Raw genomic sequence first — 18161 nt, 5'->3', positions numbered from 1 at the left:
TGAGTTCAGTGATAGACACCTGGTCGGGCCCGATCGATGCAGACGTCGATAGTTCGGAGGCGTCGTCCAGAGGCGAGTCCAAGATCGCGTCTGGGTCTCCGGTCGGAAGTTCCACGATAGAAAAGAGTCCGGCGGGGCTGATCCTCCCGTCTTCGGACGATACGACCTGCTCCGGATCTAAGGCCGAGGCGGGCGCGAGCGTCGGCCCCTGGAGGGGATCTAAGAGCGGATCTGAAGAGCTTCCTTCATGATGGTAGGGGGCGACACTCGATGCCGCGAACCCCTCGAAGATCAGATCTCCTCGGATATTGGCGACGTAGTTCAGATTTCCGAACCTGATCTGGTGGCCGGGGGCGTAACTGTCGACCTGCTCAAGGTGGCTGGTCGAGTTGGCACGAAGCACGAAGCCGCCGAACACAAAGGCCTGTCCTGGGAGAAAAGTTTCCCTAGACACAGCATCATCGTTGATGAAGAGGCGAGCCATCGATCCTTCTGATGACAACACAGCGGAGCTCTCAATGAAAGCACCAATGTCGGTGTCAAAACCGGCAGATCTCGGGTAGGGGGCCCAAGCTGTATGTCTGCGGATTCATGGTAACGATAATCAAAGGGACACAGTATTTACCCAGGTTCGGGCCCTCTTAATGGAGGTAAAACCCTACTCCTGCTTGATTATATTCGATGAGTATAGGGGTTACAAGAGTTGATCTACCTCGAGATCGTAGTGGCTAAACCCTAACTTGGCTAGCCTGTCAATGTTATGATCCTGCCTTCGGTCTAAACCCTCCGGTTTATATAGATACCAGAGGGGCCTAGGGTTGTACAAAGTCGGTTACACAGAAAGGAAATAATATACCCGGACACCTAAACTTGTCGTCCACGTATACGGGAGTCCTAACCAAGTCAAAACCGAGAAATAACAAAAAACCCGATGAAAACCAAGTCAAAACTCCTCATAAAAAGTCACAAATTCTCGAGCCATCAAAGAGGAAATATCACCCTCTCCCCCAAACACATAGAAGGGGAATGCCCCACCGCCACCATAGGCCGGTGGTTGACGGGCGCGCCTCAGTGCCGTCCTGGGCTACCTAGAGACGGTTAGGTTTCAACAATGTCATTCCATATTAATGTGTTATGCAATCACCAGACACCATCTACTTTCGATTAGTATGTGATTCAATATGATCATGACATCTACTACTACTTCTAACCTTTTTTTTTTGTTCCTACAACTGCGTTTTGTAAGTGAACCATAGAGGGACTTCCTCTCGCAAGTGAACCAAAAAGGAACTTCCTTTCTCCTCTAGAAGAACCTGTCCTGTCCTGTCCTGAAACCAAACTGTCCTGTCCCCGTTGGGGAACGCGCCGCACCCGCAGCTGGAGATCCCTCCCTCCCTCCCACCCAGTCTCGGTCCCGGTCCCGGCTCACGAGCCCGCCGCCCCGCCCGCCGAATCCGCCGCGCTCTCCCTCCCCGCCAGGGACGCGCCGGGGAAGGAAGGACCGTCCAGGCCTCCTCCCTCTCCGCCCACCGAACCCGCGACGCCCCCCCTCTCCACCGCGCAGGCGATCCGCCCTGGCCGCCGATCTCCTCGCTGGTATGGAATGGAAGCCCTCACGCAGCTCCCTCGGGTTTCCGACCGCCTCGTGTTTGATTGCTCTCCTCGATACCGCATTCCGCCCCGTCGATCGGTCGGGGGTCTGATTTGGTTGTGTTCTAGACGTCTAGTGGCAGCTCGTTTTCCCCAAAATTTCAGACGGATTAAACTGAACACGGTCCACTTTGGGTCCGCTACTGGGTTCTGCCGATTAGTAGGAGATTCTGCTGAATTTGGTTGTATTCTAGTGGCCCTAGTAACGTTGACGCATAGTTAGTTGACCTTGGATAGTTTCGTCGTTAGTCGTGGGGAAATTGATAGTTGGAGTGTGTGTGTACGTAGATACTTTTCAACTAAGAAATTCCGAGAGGTCCTGGGTTCTAACTTGCAATAGTGCAGAAATGCTTTCTGTTTGTTGTACGGAAAGTTATTTACAAACCGATGGGAGCTCTTCCACATCAGATAGTATGATTTTAATTTGGTGTCATAGCTGGGATTATTCGGTAAGGTTATCCTGTTTTCCAGTTTATTAATTCATCTGACATAATCTGATTATACTTTTCTAATACCATTTCCTGGTTGCTAGAGACACATTATTTCTGCAGCATGGAAATACCATTGAATCAGTTAGAAAACTGACAGGAGTTACACATCAAAAGATGAGGACTGTCATGTTTTGCAGTTTAATTCTTAATGCGTGGACTGATTGTTTACTTTTCTTATATCTCACGCTGTCATAAATTTGCTCCGATAACCGTATGCGGATTTGTTTTCCTGTTAGTTCCATTTCCTTCTTGTTACTTAGTTAGAGACACCTGCTTTGCAATTGCTGGTTGAGCTGGTGCTAGTGCTAGAGGCAGATAGCAGGGCTCGTGATTTGATTTGGCTTGTGCTTTGTAGGAATGGCCAATTTTACTAAAAACTTCCAGTCTTCAAGCAAACCAGATGGTGAAAAGAAATATCAGGGTACATTGGTTGCTTCTCCAGCAAAGGCCATTTCACCAAAGACAATAAAGCATATTGTGCCAAAACAATTGATCTTGAGCAGGGAGTCAACAGGTCATGTGGCGTCGTTTTTGGTAAAGGTTATTGCTCTTGAGGTAGTCAGGAGGATATCTAAAGCAAAATGTCCTTTTGTATGGAATTCTATTCAAGCACTGCAAGTTCTTGGATATCCTCCATTTAGGTGGATTCAAAGATGGGCACCACTCAAATTTGTCGTGCAAGGCATTCAGGTAATTTTATTCCTTAGCTCTTCAAGGCCTTGGATCTCTTCAAATGTCTAAGCTGCACATTCTTTTTTTCTTACAAAATTATATGTACTTTTGCAAGTTGTGACCTACTCCCTCCGTCCCAAAAATAAGTGTCTCAACTTTGTACATTAATATTGTGTTAGCTCCTCTATGTGCATGAAGATAATTGAAAGAATCGTTCTCTTGCTGTTATTCGTTTATCTAGAAGACCAGGGATTAGTTGACTATGTTCTGTTATACTCCCACACTGGAACTATAGTTGCAAGTTGCAACCATATTATGTTTCATAATTTGTGACAAATATAACTATACTTCGTACTCACCTTAGTCCCCTGGTTTAGTCCACTTAATGGATTTAACGCATTTGTATCTGTAACTAGCTGAGGGGCCATGTGTAGCTACGGAAGTAAAAAGAAATCCAATCTGGTGGAAAATCCAATGATATCAAAGCTAGCCTAGGCTTAGGGAAAAGCCAGACAATTTGCAGATAGAAAAACTGTATAAAGAATCATATGTATTACATATTTAAACCCCCAAAACAAGATTATGGAGATCATGGAGATGGTTCTACTTGTCAACAAGTTACTTTTGGCGGAGAGGATCACAACCAGCAGAGCTATTTGAATCAGCTGACCTGCCATCACAACCAGCTCTTATATTTATATGAATAAATGGTGTTTTATCTACCGGATTTGGAGTCCAACAAAGAGCTATAACCATGCTAGGTTCAGGATCACTCAACCCTCAGTGGAAAATACTGACTTATGAGTTGGCATAGAATTTATTTTGGCATAGCTTTTGTTTGGCTCCTTATTCCGCAGACTGAGCTTCTTGAGGTGTGTGCTGGATTAAGACTTGGAGAGAGATGAAGAAACTACAAACATGTCTGTAGTTTCTTTTCCAATATATTTTAGCACTAACCCTGATAATATATACTACTGCCTCCGTCCCACAATATAAGATCGTTTTTCAAGCTAGCTAACGATCTTATATTGTGGGACGGGGGTGTGTGTACTAAGTTACTGTAGAGCATCCCATTCAATTCATGTGATGCTGTGCTCATGTATGCTCGGTTACCTATTTGAATTCTCTTGAATGTATTTTTGTCGTTTTAAGCTTTGTTGAACTGCCTAGTATAAAACATTGCTGTATGATGTTTCAAATCCAATGATATATTTTTTGTGGTTCTATAATAATGCTTTGTTAAATTGGCTATTATGACACATCTGCTGTATGCTGTTTCTCAAATAGTATTTGTTTTAATGATAATATATTTATGTTTTCATTGCTTCTGAGCGCTGATGACTTTTCTCCAAATGCAGAAATTATCCACTCCACTGCTGTTCCTATCTGTCACATCTGCAGTAGGTGATCTTTCATCTAAGAGCGATGAAGCTGATGATGGACCTAGTAGCACTACAGGAGCTCCTGACCTTCCTGCTGAATCAAATGAAACATCATCGACTTCTGATACAAGGTTGGTTAAGACTTCAGGAAGAAACACAATAAGTAGCTTTAAAAAACACAATAGCATATTTTCTCAAACCATTATATTTAAGTTTGATCACATATAACTGCAATATCGAGAAGAGGGTACAGAAAGAAATATCGTTTTATATTTCCTCCCATATACTGTATAATGGAGCTGGTGGTGATAGGCCGTATGCCATGACACCACTCCTCCACCAGAAGTAACTTGCTGATAAGTGGAACCTCTCCATCATCTCTGCCATCTTGTTGTTTTTGTAATATGACTATCTGTCTATCTCTGCCATCTTGTAATATGACTATTTTGTTTTTTGTAATATGACTATGGCTCGAACTGGTATGGAGATTGATCCGCCACAAGATTGGATTTATTTTGTTACTTCTGTAGCGATGCACATGTATTCAGCTAATGTTTGATGATGGTGGTGGTTTCTTGGTTTAGGGAGGCCGCTGATGGGGATGGTACAAAGGATATTGTTGTTTCTGAGAATTGGCTGGTGCTGCTTTTCAAGGAACTTGAAAAACAAGGAATCACTTTGCCTGAGAGGTGGGCTTCTACTAGCCTATTTGCTATTCATATTAAGTAATACTACCTCTGTCCAGAATTAGTTGTCACTAAAATGGATGTATTTTGCACGTCAATCCTTACCTACCACCACAAGGTGCGCGGGGGTCAGGTGAGGTGGGGGGAGCAACGATATTTCTTTTGCACTTTTGAATATTTTAACGATATTGATAAAAATCTTGGTTATGTAACGGTTATTGTCTATGTTATCTTATGTCCAGTCATGAGTTTTACCTCTTAAGGAGGGTGCAAGTTATCCAAGCCCCTTTTACTCTATCCTAAGTAGCTTGTTGGCGGGTATTTGGAGAGAAAAATAATATATTATGTTTTGACATGATGTTCAAACCTTTCTTTTGTTACGTGCTGTTATATTTGGAGTTGCATGTTTCTATATCAGAAGACTAGTTACATGTTGTGGTGCTGGCAAGCATAGAAAGGATCTTACTGGCATGCAGCGAGATGACGTATGGCTGAATAGTTTATCTGGTGTATGTTTCAGGTTCAGTGAAGATGAACTACGCAGATTCCACATGGCAGCAAATGGTGACCTTTCAATCTTGGTCTCTTCAGTTAAGAAGACAATCCGTTGGAGGGAAACTTTTCACATACTTACATTGCAAGAACTTGAGAAATGGTCCCATTTGGTCTTTTGGCATGGGTTTGACACTACGCTTCGGCCTTGCTTAGTAATCCGTCTTGGACTCGCGTGCTCTAGTATAGCCCCTCGTGATAGACCTTGTTTTGGGCAGGCAGTAGGTAATTTCTCAACCTGTTTTATCTGACTATCAATTTGTTCCATATTTATTTTCCTTGTAATAGTCCATCATCAGTTAGAGTTTGGTAAGATGGGAATGGATTTCTTGCTTACACTTTGCGATAGACCTTATTTTTCTATCATGCGGTCCATTGGTCCACTGTTACTTAATCTGACAGAAAACATAGTTTCTCTTTCAGCAATTATTTGTTTAGTTGTTCTTATCATTTACTAGAAGTTAGTTAGTTTTCTGGTTTACTTGCCACTTCAGAGTCATTTTCCTTCCTGTTTTGAGGTTGCAGTAGTGGCCACTAATCACTAGCATCTTTCTGTCCAGTTTCTCAGATTGACCATGGTATTATACATTTGACCAACGAAGAAGATCCAAGAATTACTGTTTTGCTGGATTGCCACGGGATTTCTCCATTCAAATTTCCGATGCAAATGATGAGGTCATTTGTCAACTTGGTTCAAGAAAACTACCCAAATCGTCTTGGAGTATTAATTGTTGTCCGTCTTCCTCCAGTTGTCAGAGTTATTGCACAGACTTTTATTCAAGTAAGATTACTATCTTTGCCCCATTACTCAACGCACACGATTCACATTTGTATAGCTGGCATCCTTGTCATTCTTTCTGTATCAATCATGTAATATACAAACCTCCATCATCAGCTACATCTGTTTTATGTAGACAATGACCATGTCTTCGTGATATTTTTTGTTAGTGTGTTGTGATATTAATGTACATGACTGCTAAAATTTGCAAGTCGTACCACCTGTCTCAGTATTAGGTTTAGTGCCAAAATTTGCCTGTCGCACTCTTGTATTGGATTTTTTGCAGCCTCTACCATATTAAAATTATGTCATGCATTTTTTGATACAAAACAGGGAAGTCTTGATGAAAGCCTGAATGAGCATTATTAATTATTTTGAGATGATCTAATAAGCAACTATTGTACTTACTATTCCCTTTTCAAATCCTGCGCAGCTCCTGAAACCATCCACAAAGCAGAAGCTGCGTTTCGAGGGAGAATCGTACAAGAAGACGTTAGCCGAGTTCTTACAGATTGTGCCAGCTTTTCTTGGTGGCAAATGCAACTGCTCACGATGCAAGAAGCCTCGCGACAGTTCACTAATCCAGGCAGGGGAGGGGAGCAGGAGCAGGAGCCTTACCAGCGCCGGCTCCAGATCACCAGTCTCGGACATGGACTTGGACGAGGAACTGGAGGAGCTTCCATCCCCTTACAACTGCGAGAACGCGATAAGGGCTGCGGTGGTCGGCCTCCTGATGGTGTGGATCTTCGTCGCGTTTCTCGCTGGGATGAACGATCCCCAGTCCATTCCTTAGCCTCCCGAGTCTGTCTCCCAACGGTTCATTGCCTGCCAGTGCCAGTAGCGTAGCGTTACTGTATGTTGTTTCTTTGAGGTTGACGGTATGTTGTTTCTCGCACCAGTTCTTCCGAATTTCCTCTGCAAGCCGGCGTATAGTGTGGTGCTGTGCCGGCCGCAAGATTTATATAGTAGATATGAATAAAGTTGTGCGTGTATTCAGCATGGTTCACTCCAGTGTGATAGGTCTACTATCATCACCCTTTTCGGCGGTTGTTGCTAGGTGTAGTTTGCCAATGTAATTTTGTACTTCAAGAGTAAAACAGAGGATTGTAAAACCACTGGATTTGTAGAACTGTGGTGTTGCATGGAGTACAAGATTGCTGTTGCTGCTAATGCGCAACCATTCTCCTAGCCTTTTCAATAGTATAAACATAAGAACATGATAAGATTGCATGAGCAAAATACAGGATTGTAAAACCGCTGGATTTGTAGAATTTGTGTTTGATTCGCTAGGAAAAATATAAGAATGCTATAAAACAGTCAAATAGGGTCAAAGCATATGCAAAAGGTAAGACTATGTTAGTTATGGTCTTTATGCATAGGAATGTAAAAGAAAGTGGTTGGAGTTGATTGTAAAATTTCTTTGACTCAAATCAAAGGATTTTTCTTTTTACATTCTTCCTATGGTTCACTCCTTTGAATCAAGTGGATGAATAGTGTAATCTAGGGCCTATGTAAATTTCCTACTCCTATGTTATTTCTCTACTTTTTCTCTGAATCAAAGGGGCCCTTTGTCGCCGGTTTATTTTGTTTTGATAACTCTAGTAATCAAAAGCTTGACCAAAACGTTGACAGGTCAAATATTTGGTAGCTTGCGGTTTGAGCTTGGGCTAAAACCAAACCTACGATGCTTGTTGACCTAAAAGGAAGCGATACAAACAGTACTGTGGATCTTGGTGAGCAACCCTTTACACAGTCTTACTCGTGCTACAACTCCAATGCATATTATGTATTCCCTCTGTTCACTAATATAAGGCATTTTTTGAGGGAGTAGTATTTATTTGATAAAAAAAATTATGAAGGAAATGTAATTGAATTGATTTTTTGCGCCGTCATCTGTTGTACACCGAGAGTGAAATTAGGTTGTGTGCCAGCACCATAGTGATACTAAATATGTGTTTACGGCGGATTTCTAGGGTTCACTTTCTATCTTACCCGGTTCACAATTTTAATTTTGTGTTTCAGTCACATCATAAAAAGCCTGCCCATATTCTAAGTGATTTTGATGAAAATTGTATCGGCGTGCATGCATATCAATAGGTATAGCTCAATATCATTAATATTCTCCAGTTCATTCAAGAAAAGAAAACATAGAAGTGATACGTACATTTGTAAAACCGTGGCTCGCACCCTGTATGATTTATCATATCTTTATGAGTCGCTTATCACTCTCTTTCTCTATTATCGCTCACATTTTTGCCGCTCTCCTGTACCTATATTGCTCTTTCAAAACGGCTATAGAGGCCTGTTCATGAAATCACTACTAGAAGGTGGTTTCGCATCCCCACTTAATGAATGCTCGAGTGGCACCATGTGACAACACACATTCTTCAATCATTAGGATTACAACAGTGGTCCCACAATGAATAAGAGCAAGTACAATAGAGTGACGTAGGCGGGCTATAATAGATGTCACGTCAGATTTATGCCTAGTTGAAGGAAAGAAGAGAGGAGAGAAGAGAAGTGGGCTATTCCCTCCGTCCGGGTTTATTAGGCCCCCTTTCATTTAGAGCCAAAGTTTGACCATGAATTTAACTAATAAAATATAAACTATATGTCATGAAAACTATACCTTAGAAAACCTCTTTCAAATACAAATCCAACAATATACTTTGGGTTCCATATACTTTATATATTTTTAGTTAAATACATGGTCAAATTTGGACCCAAAATACAAAGGGGGTCTAATAAACCCGGACGGAGGAGGTAGTACAAGCTTACAGTCGGCTGTAGCACGAGACCCAACAAGCTTTGTGTGAGAGAGAGACGTGGGCCATATATTAATTGCATGCCATACTACTATGGCTAACTATTGTATGTGTGGACTATTATGGACTATTATGTTGACAATAAATGACATGGCAACTCCATATAGTCAGCTCTTTGTTATAAACAGTTAGGCAAGATATCGGATAGAACCAAAAAAATATCATATGCGCATCAAAAGAGTATGGTATCACAATGTTTCGCGCAACGTGCGCGTACAATGACAACCAATAGGCAACGAACTTTTGTTGCGAGGCACGATAACTACGGATGTTTTTACAACAAATTTTTTGAAAACACATGGCGATTTCTTCAAAAACACATGGCAAATTCTGGCAAACAAAGAACCTTGCTGCGAAAATTTTCGTGTTGGCTTGAAAGAATTGACATGCTCCGAACACATAAATTGTAGTGGAAAAACGTTCGTTTTGCCATGCACCCCAGCGAACATTCGTTGAATAACATTATCCAACAAGAAACATCGAGAGCATGAGCTCAGTTTTGTTCGAAACTTGAAGCATAGTCAAACAAATTTACAGAGACAAGTTCAGTCAAAAAATTTAACTGCAAGTTCAGTGGCCTCGGTGCTGCCGTTAACTCACTCGCTGGCTGACCAACGAGGCAGGGCCACGGTTTCTTCCACACCTTTTAACCCTAGCGGGCAGGACTGGCACAGTACTACTACCAGCACCGGCCTTCTCCCACCCAAAACAACCATCCCCTCGCCGTCCGAGCGCCTCCTCCCTCGCCGGGCCACTCCGCCGGCGGCGGCCTCCCTCCCTCGCCCACCGCCCTGCTCCCGCCCCCTCGTCCCTCGCCGCCAGATCCGCCCATCCTCCGCGCCCTCTCCCGCTCGGGCCTCGGCAGATCTGCGCGGGCGGCGGCCCACCCCACCCCGACGCTCCTCCCCGAGCCATGGTGAGTCCCTTCCCCTCCCCTGGATCGCCTCATTCCTCGCACGCCGTCGCCGTCAGACCCGGGGCGGCCGCCGAGTCTAGGAGTAGTAGTAGCAGGCCTAGGCCATACTGGAAATGAAACTCCCTGTTGAACCGCCAGGTTTGAATTGGATATGCTGGTAGATTTAGATACGGGTCTCCTCTCGGGCGCGCTAGAGTTTTGTTTGTTGATTGTCACGCTGCTTATTTAGTGCACATTTTAACATTTGCAGCTTATCTTGTTTCGGGGTAGCAAAATCGATGGAAACCAGGTTGCATATTATGATTGAAATATTTGTGTAACCATGGTGCCCCCTCCCCCTTGTCCCTGTAGTTTCTGGAGAATGGTGAAACCCATGTACCTCAACATGTATGGTGTTGGACACGCGCGTCTGTGTCCATGCCCTTTAACATGGGTGTTATTTCATTCTGTTGGTAGATGTGATTTTGCCTTCTCCCTGGATTTGTTTGTAGTCTGACCGTTGGAGTTCATTTTGAAATTCATGTGCTAGGATCAAGTTATGGTGAGTCCATCACCAAGCGCCAGCAGCGGCAGTGGCAAGAGCGTGGGTAGGGCCAAGAGCAGGAGCAGGAGCAGAAGCAAGAGCAAGAGTAGGAGCAGGAGCAGGAGCAGGAGCAAGAGCAGCAGCAAGAGTAAGAGCAGGAGCAGGAGCAGGAGTCGCAGCCGGAGCAGAAGCCGAAGCCCTCGGCGAGATAGGCTGCGCAGCGAGCGTTCATCTCGCCGCAGCCGTAGCCCACCTCGTCGTGGCCGCAGTCCTCCTCGTCGCAGCGAACGTCGTAGCTACAGGTGTGCACCTGCTGATGTTCTCTTCTTAGAAGCTTTCGTGCAAAATACGTTATGCTGACTTGGATTTACATTGAGCGTTTTGTTACCTGAAATATTCACTGGAATACCAACTGCAGCACAAGTTCACGCATCGTTGGATGTCCAGTAGTGTTGTGCACCTGCTGATGTTTTCTTCTTAGAAGCTTGCTTGCAAAATATGTTATGCTGACTTGGATTTACATTGAGGGTTTATGTTGCCTGAAGTATTCACTGGAATACCAACTGCAGCACAAGTTCACGCATCGTTGGCTGTCCAGTAGTGCATCATTTGCCCGCTCTTCTGCACTGGAGTGGGTATCGACAATTCGACACACCATAGCTAGCACACTTGTGGAAAAATAGAATGATGAATCAACATTTTATTTATTTATTTACTTGTCATAGAAGTGTTAGTATATATGTGAAAAATAGCTATTGTGCTTGTCTGATTTATTTAAGCATCTTTAGTTGGTCAACTGGTATTGGAGGCATGTTGGTGTTCTTTTTAATAGGTTTTAGTCTGACGAAGTTACTATGCCAATAGCTTTGCATTAACTAAACCACACAGGGAAATGCATATCTCTAGAAAATTGGCTGCCTGGTTTATTTCTGGCAATGCCAATGGTATTGGTATATGGTGAATGAACCATGGATATCTCTAGAGATATATATGCCTAGCACCCTTGTCTTCAAGTGTGCTACATGGGCTAGCTGGACCACCACAACCAGCCCCAGTTGCCTTTTATCTGGTCAGTCAAATTGTCAGGGCAGAATTTTATGTGATTTACTTGCCGACGTCACTTATCTCTTCCTCCGTCAAGGCTAACACGTACCTTTTGGGTATCTCTCAAGTTTCTAGCCTGGATTCTGGGGAAGCTGTTAGATGGGTATCAAAGGCTCTCTCGATGGACTTAGGAACAAATTTGCTAGATATGGTAGGATTTGAATAGGTGGGACTAAGTAGAGTTGGGTAACTCATAAGAAACACATTATTATTAATGAATCCAATATTTTTCAACAATATTGCTCTGGTATCAATCTGAGAAACAACTGGAACTTGGTATCAGGAAGTATGAATTGAATGTGATGTTTCCATGTTCCTAAAGTATGACGCCATAACAGGTCTGTGTTGTTTCTATAATACCATTAAACCACCCTCACTGCATTACGTTATGGTGTGGACCCCCCTCCCCCCATCTATAACTTGTAGCACACTACTTTATAGATTTACTAAGGTGTATGTTACTGCTAGTACTCCGTAATCCACTGGAAAAGCACATCAAAGAGCAAAGCCTGAAGGGTGTGTACAATGGTGCTATCTTTGGAGTGCCCTGTAGGATAAAGGCTGATGTGGAGGAGGGAGAAACCCAAAAAAGGCTTGCGGTTCCACCTTCCTCGCCCCTGCGTCGCTCCTAGGAGCGGCACGGGCGGAACCCAGCGCCGGCCCCACCCCCACCCCCGTCCCCTCCCTCCCTCTCGGCCTCGCCGGCGCACGCCAGCGGGCAAAGCCCCCCGGCGGCCGGTGGCTTTCCCCACATGCGCAGGTGGTGGATGGGGGCACAGGTGCTGCGAGTCAACGGCTTCTCCGGCGGCTTTGGCTGCGTGGATCCGGCGGGTGGTTGCGTGGGCGGGCGGCTTCTGCTGCTCAACAACGGCCCCTCTGGCAGTGCGGTGGCTGCGGCAGGAGGTGCGGGCTAAGGCCCTCGAAGGCGGGCGGGCATGTCTCCGCTCGCGGGTGGCTGAGCTGGAGGTGCGGCGCGGGCGCTCTTGAGGCCGGCATTGTGGATCTACTTTATGGGGTCGCGAACAAGGACCGATGCACGCGGGGGCGAGCATGCGGGGATGTGTTGTTGTTGCTGCAGCGGGGCGGATATGAGGCCGTGATGGCGGGTGGTGCTTGGACGCCGGGGTGGCCGCCCCAGACCTCTTCTTCGGCGACGGCGGCCATGGTGGCTGCGTGGGCAGCGCCATGGCTGTAGCTCGGGGGCGTCGGTACTTTGCGGCAGTGCGTCGGCCCTCGGTCGCACGAGGGACACTTGGTGCTGGCTGGTGGGTTGGTTGTAGCTGTTGCGCGGGGTGTCTGATCTGACCAGTCGTGGCTAGTTCTGACTCCTGTAGTGGTGATGGGGTAGCCTAGTCGGCGGCCCTGCGTGGTGCAGGTGGCGGCGGCGGGGCTGTTCTCATCGATGACTCCGGGCTTTGGAGGCGGGTGGTTGTTCAGGCGGGCGGTGGCTCCCGTGTGCCGTTTCGAGGGGAGGGCTTTCGTTGGCTTCTCGGGGCGAAAGCCTTGCCCTGGCCTTGGCCGGCGCCGACGATGGCGACGCTTGTGGGCGTCGGGACCTTCTTGGAGGCGTCGTTGTTCGAGGGCCTACGATCTCTTCTCTCGCACTCCGGGGAAACCCCAGTTCCAGGTTCCTGGAGCGGACGATGGCGGCGCTCGGGTGTCGTGTTCCTTCTTGGAGGCATCGTTCTGGAGTGGTCTTGGCTTGGGCGAGCCATCGGCTCAGGTGGTGTGTGGCCTCGGGGCCGGCGTGGAAGTCTGAGCGGCGGCTCCGGATCTCGTCGTCATGGAGGGGTGGCAGCATTGGTCACGTGGGTGGTAGTGTCGTTGGCCAGCCTGGTGCGCGGCCTCAGGGTCGGCGTGGAGATCGGAGCGGCGGCTCCGGATCTGGTTGTTGGTGTCGGCTCCGGTTGCTCGGGTGACGAAGCTGGCGGCTCACCTGGTGTGCGGCCTTGGGGTCGGCGTGTGTGATTTTCATCTGTACGTAGGAGCGGCGGCTTCGGTTTTGGTTTTACGTGATCATATGGATGTATATTACACATGTGTAATGTTTGGTGATGAAATAAGTAACTATGCGACCTATATAAAAATGACAAAATGGTGATTTCCAAATAGTGAATAATGCATGCACTGTTCATCTTTCTAAAATCACGATTTTGTCATTTTTGTGTAACTCACATGGTTACTTATTTCAGCATCAAAGTTTACACATGCGTAATATACATTCATATAAACATGTTGATTTGTTTTCAGAATTTTTTGAAACTTCAAAAAAGCATTTTGGCACAGTTCAAAAAATAGGGCTCCAATACACCCGGGTTCCAAAGTGACTTTTTGGTTATGGAAATATTATACTGTCACCATCATAATATATGTCGTCCTTTGATGGAAAAATGGCCATGTTTAACTTGAATGATTTTCCAGGGATATTATTTGCAAGAACTGCAGGAGACCTGGCCACATTGCTAGGGATTGCCCATCTGCTTCTACCTGCAATAATTGTAACCTTCCAGGGTAAAGTGAACTTTCAGCACTCTCTTACTGTACTTGTACACCTGTACTTATTTCAACTTTGCGGGGGTCAGTATGCAGTTCTCTCGATTATTGCTTGTCCCTTTTGGCTATTTTCTGCTATGTTATTGTTACCAGAAATGTATTAAAAAGTTGGGCCATAACTCTTGTTTAAATATATCTTTTGTCAGGCACTTTGCAGCAGAATGCACTTCCAAAACAGTTTGCTGGAACTGCAAGAAGTCTGGGCACATTGCCACTGAATGCAAGAACGAGGCCTTGTGCCACACTTGCAGCAAGACGGGGCATATGGCGCGCGACTGCCCCGCCTCAGGGTCCAACGCCAAGCTATGCAACAACTGCTTTAAGCCGGGACACATCGCGGTCGACTGCACCAACGACCGCGCCTGCAACAACTGCCGCCAGCCAGGCCACATCGCCCGCGAGTGCAAGAACGACCCTGTCTGCAACCTATGCAACGTGTCGGGCCACCTGGCCCGCGCCTGCCCGAAGACGACGACCCTGGCCTCGGAGATCCACGGGGGCCCCTTCCGCGACATCTCGTGCCGCATGTGCGGCCAGCCGGGCCACATCAGCCGCAACTGCATGGCCACCGTCATCTGCGACACCTGCGGCGGCAGGGGCCACATGTCATACGAGTGCCCCTCGGCCAGGGTCTTTGACCGTGGCGTCCGCCGGTTCTGATGGATTCAGGGGTGGCCCCGGCGCCTGAAGCACCCCGCCCTTGTTCCGTTCGTTGGTTGGTTCCTGTTTTAGATAGCTTCGGCAGACGACGCCGAAACCGTTTTTCGCTTGGTCGGTGCACGCTCTTCTTGCTCCCTGGGTGTTGGTTGTTGTGGAATGAATGTTTATGGTGTAGCTTTGTAACTCTGCTGAACTGAGCCGAGAAAGAGTCGTTTATATGAACTGCCATGGTTAGACCAGATTATATATCATTGTGACACGCTTTCCAGTTTACCTGAGGAGCTGGTTTCGTGCCGCGGTCTGCCTGCCTCGTGCTCTGCTCTGCTGAGTTGAAAGTTTCGGAGGGTTGTTGGATGCATGTCGTGTTACTGGTGGGTTTTTTCTGGGGTTGCAGATGTTGACTGTCCTCGGCGGTGATGGCTTTCCTTGCTGTTTCTTCATACATATTTTACATCAGGAACATGAAAAGTTGGCTGCCTTTGAGATGACATCCGAGCACATGGGGCTCATTTGGTTTCTGCAGTTGGAATGAGGGAATCCAGAGGAAAGTTCCTCGCAGATGTACTCGGTTTGTAGGAAAGGAGCACAACAATTTTCATCGAAATACTGTTCATTTCCTGTGTGTTGGCAACTGTTCAGGTCAAAATTCTTATATTATTCCTAAATCCTAGTAGTACATTTTAGTTTCCTCCAAACGGAACGAGCCCTGATGGTGTGAAAATTGATCTTCGCAGCTTCATGATTTGAAGTGGGAATTTTTGGAATATGGGGGGAGGAATCCTCTCCTTCCTCACAAAATTCTTGTTGTCTGGTACCCGAACAAGGGCTGCATTCACAGGCACCAAGCGAAGCACTAAAGTAATGTAGCGTACAAATGCTGAATGCTTTGCCTCATGTCCATTGCTTTCTCTCGGCATCATGGTCGCCATCAGCACCATATCCTATTTATATAGTACACACTTCAACTGTTTAGCACAGTCAAAAGATGTTGGTGCGGTGGGTAGAGCACAGCACAGTCAAGAGAGCTAGCTACTAACATACATGCCAGAAATTTCATCCGACAAAAAGACACGCTGGAGATCATATCCAACAGATATGCAGCAGATAGACTGCCATGCTGAATTACACACGGACCTTGTGACGAATCCAAACAGAACATTTAATTATTTATAACCGTAACTTGGAGGAACAGTGCAGTGCAGCAGCATAAGGCCCGGCATATAAATGGGCAGAAGAAAAAGAACAGATTACATGATAGAGCAAGCCCTCCGTGGTCACACGGACCACGGGAGGAGGGCCTTTCGACACGGTAACAAAGCCACAAATCATCAAGAAAGTTTCAAGAGTCACACCGCCAAATCTATATTTGACATAAATCCATATTGCGAGGCATTGGGATGATTTGCCTTAGTGCGCGCGCTCCTTGATCACGTCCAGGCTGATTTCGCTGGGGTCAGTGGCCTGCATCTCGATCTGGATGCCGTCCAGGGTCCTCTTGAACTTCTCGTTGGTGCTCGCGTACGTCATCTTGCTCCTCACCTTTGCGGTGTCCGGGGACCTTTCGAATTCAGGCACAGCGTAACCCGTAAGCAAGCAATCAATAAGCCTTCGGTTGATGTGAGCTAACCACGCATGGGAAATGCAAGGAACGGAGAACAACATACCAGAAGATATAGAAGATCCTGCTCTTTGGCACATCCTCCGGGGTGGTGAAGTCGAAGTCGAACACCGCGAATCGGCAGTCATTCTCAGGGAGGGTCTTGGTGAAGTCCTCATAGGTGGCCTCGCGCTCCCCAGTTTGGTCCACAATGACCTCCTTCTGGTTCTCCAGCCTGTAGGTTATGAAGCGGTGCATCCTCTTGGACTTGAGCTCCACAAACCTCAGCTTGCAGTCATCATGGATCCCAGCTCCGGATGATGCGTTTGCCTGGGTGCATAATAAAGAAAGTTACGATGGATATCATAGCTACACAGATAACGCAACCTCAATTCTACTTGAACAACATCATAGACTCTTAAGTAAACATACAACTCAATGAACGCCTTTGCGCTTAGTCTTCTATACTAGGAAGATGGAATGGGGTGCTACCCCATAGTTGCTCGAAGCCAAAATTCATTACAATGTCATGAACTGGGAAGGAAATGCCAAAAGGCTCAAGATGTCACAGTCCAACAAAAGTTGAAATCAGGAGCTACATGTACTAATTTTTGTTAATCTTCTGTACGGCAGACAATTTCCACTTGCATCCACCTAAATCAGACTTATCCATCAACTTAACACACTACCAGATCTCTATCCTTCTCCACCAACTAGTCTGGAACATGGATTAGCGATCTCTTGGAGCCAAAACTGGCGCTGAATTATAGTAGGTTGTAAAATCATACTTTGGTGGCCCGGCGCTAGTGCTACCCACAGATGCACGGCATAGTCAACAGGTGCTGCTAGCTAACAGGCAGCAGATGCATGGTGGCGGCACAGATCAGCTGAGATTCCATGGACGATCCATGGTGCACAACCTGGATCTACCGATTGCAAGTTGCTAAAACCAAGGATCCGAGGGGCCAGCCATCCCTGCCTAGCCAAATCCCGAGAGATTCGCTGGGAAAGCAGACGGGTTTCCCACGATCCGACCGCCGGCGACGCGAAAAAAGAGAAGAGCAAAGCTTCGCCCGACCTCGGTCTCCCCCGATCCAGGCGCCCAGGCCAGTACTTCTCTGCCGGCGGCCAGATCGAGGGCCGACCCACCTATCGCCCCGACAGCAGAGGAAAATTGAACTAGGTAAAGCAAGCGCCGATCTGCGGGACAGGCGGCGAGATCGGCGCGCGGAGACCGCAGACCCGGCGCGGGGGAGGGGGGTGGGGGAAGGACGAAGACGTACCATTGCCGAGCTCGGGAGGGGAGGGAATCCGCCGGGGAGGGGAAAGGGGTGGATTGCTGGGGGTGGAGAGGGTTGTGTGCTGCCTAGCTTGGAGTTGCTGCTCGCTCGGCTCGCGCGGCCCCCCTTTTGATGGGTGGAGTCGTCGGGGCGTCCCCCCGTCCCCGTGTGTGGTGCGCTCGTGGTCGGCCTTTTTTGCGGTCGCCTGCCCTGCGCGGCTCCGTGGCCGTCGGATGGCGAGATGGGCGGGCGGGATTGGCCCCTGGCCCGCGGCGTGACAAATCACCGCTTCTTGCGTGCTGCGACTGTCGTCTGGCCTGGCCGCGTGGGTAAAAACGTACTCCTGCGGCCCAAAGAAAAACGTAGTCGGGTACCCAAAACAGGAAACATTTGCTAGTGCCTGGTAGTAGGCATTTTTTACGATGGGCAGAATATCACATACGAAAACCAATACTTATTAAACAACGCGAAAAAGATATTTTGAAGTTTCAA

At 46.9% G+C, this 18161-nt stretch overlaps 3 protein-coding genes and 1 pseudogene across 3 annotated transcripts; 3 read left to right on the top strand and 1 right to left on the bottom strand.

Moving 5' to 3' along the window:
- Positions 1-1345: 1345 nt before the first annotated feature.
- Positions 1346-7337, top strand: LOC123123491 (SEC14-like protein 1). Its single transcript, XM_044544009.1, has 7 exons — positions 1346-1596; positions 2497-2831; positions 4172-4326; positions 4780-4884; positions 5402-5658; positions 5994-6214; positions 6645-7337. Exons 2-7 carry the CDS (start codon positions 2499-2501, stop codon positions 7002-7004), a joined length of 1431 nt encoding a protein of 476 aa, XP_044399944.1. The 5' UTR covers positions 1346-1596; positions 2497-2498; the 3' UTR covers positions 7005-7337.
- A 2306-nt stretch (positions 7338-9643) lies between these two features.
- Positions 9644-15065, top strand: LOC123123488 (cellular nucleic acid-binding protein homolog). Its single transcript, XM_044544007.1, has 4 exons — positions 9644-9952; positions 10482-10777; positions 14001-14090; positions 14279-15065. The coding sequence occupies exons 1-4, from the start codon at positions 9950-9952 to the stop codon at positions 14790-14792; spliced, it is 903 nt and encodes a 300-aa protein (XP_044399942.1). The 5' UTR covers positions 9644-9949; the 3' UTR covers positions 14793-15065.
- On the top strand, positions 10790-13994 carry LOC123123489 (uncharacterized; annotated as a pseudogene).
- Positions 15066-15930: 865 nt separating the features above from the next.
- On the bottom strand, positions 15931-17949 carry LOC123123490 (actin-depolymerizing factor 4). The gene is made up of 3 exons (XM_044544008.1): positions 17673-17949; positions 16457-16719; positions 15931-16350 (listed from the first exon to the last, which is right to left on the bottom strand). Exons 1-3 carry the CDS (start codon positions 17673-17675, stop codon positions 16200-16202), a joined length of 417 nt encoding a protein of 138 aa, XP_044399943.1. The 5' UTR covers positions 17676-17949; the 3' UTR covers positions 15931-16199.
- Between the last annotated feature and the right edge of the window lie 212 nt (positions 17950-18161).

Source organism: Triticum aestivum, chromosome 5D (assembly GCF_018294505.1).
Source record: "Triticum aestivum cultivar Chinese Spring chromosome 5D, IWGSC CS RefSeq v2.1, whole genome shotgun sequence".
Taxonomy (NCBI): Eukaryota; Viridiplantae; Streptophyta; class Magnoliopsida; order Poales; family Poaceae; genus Triticum; species Triticum aestivum.
The sequence above is the reverse complement of the archived record's forward strand: the minus strand, read 5'-3'. Positions and strand labels throughout refer to the sequence as shown.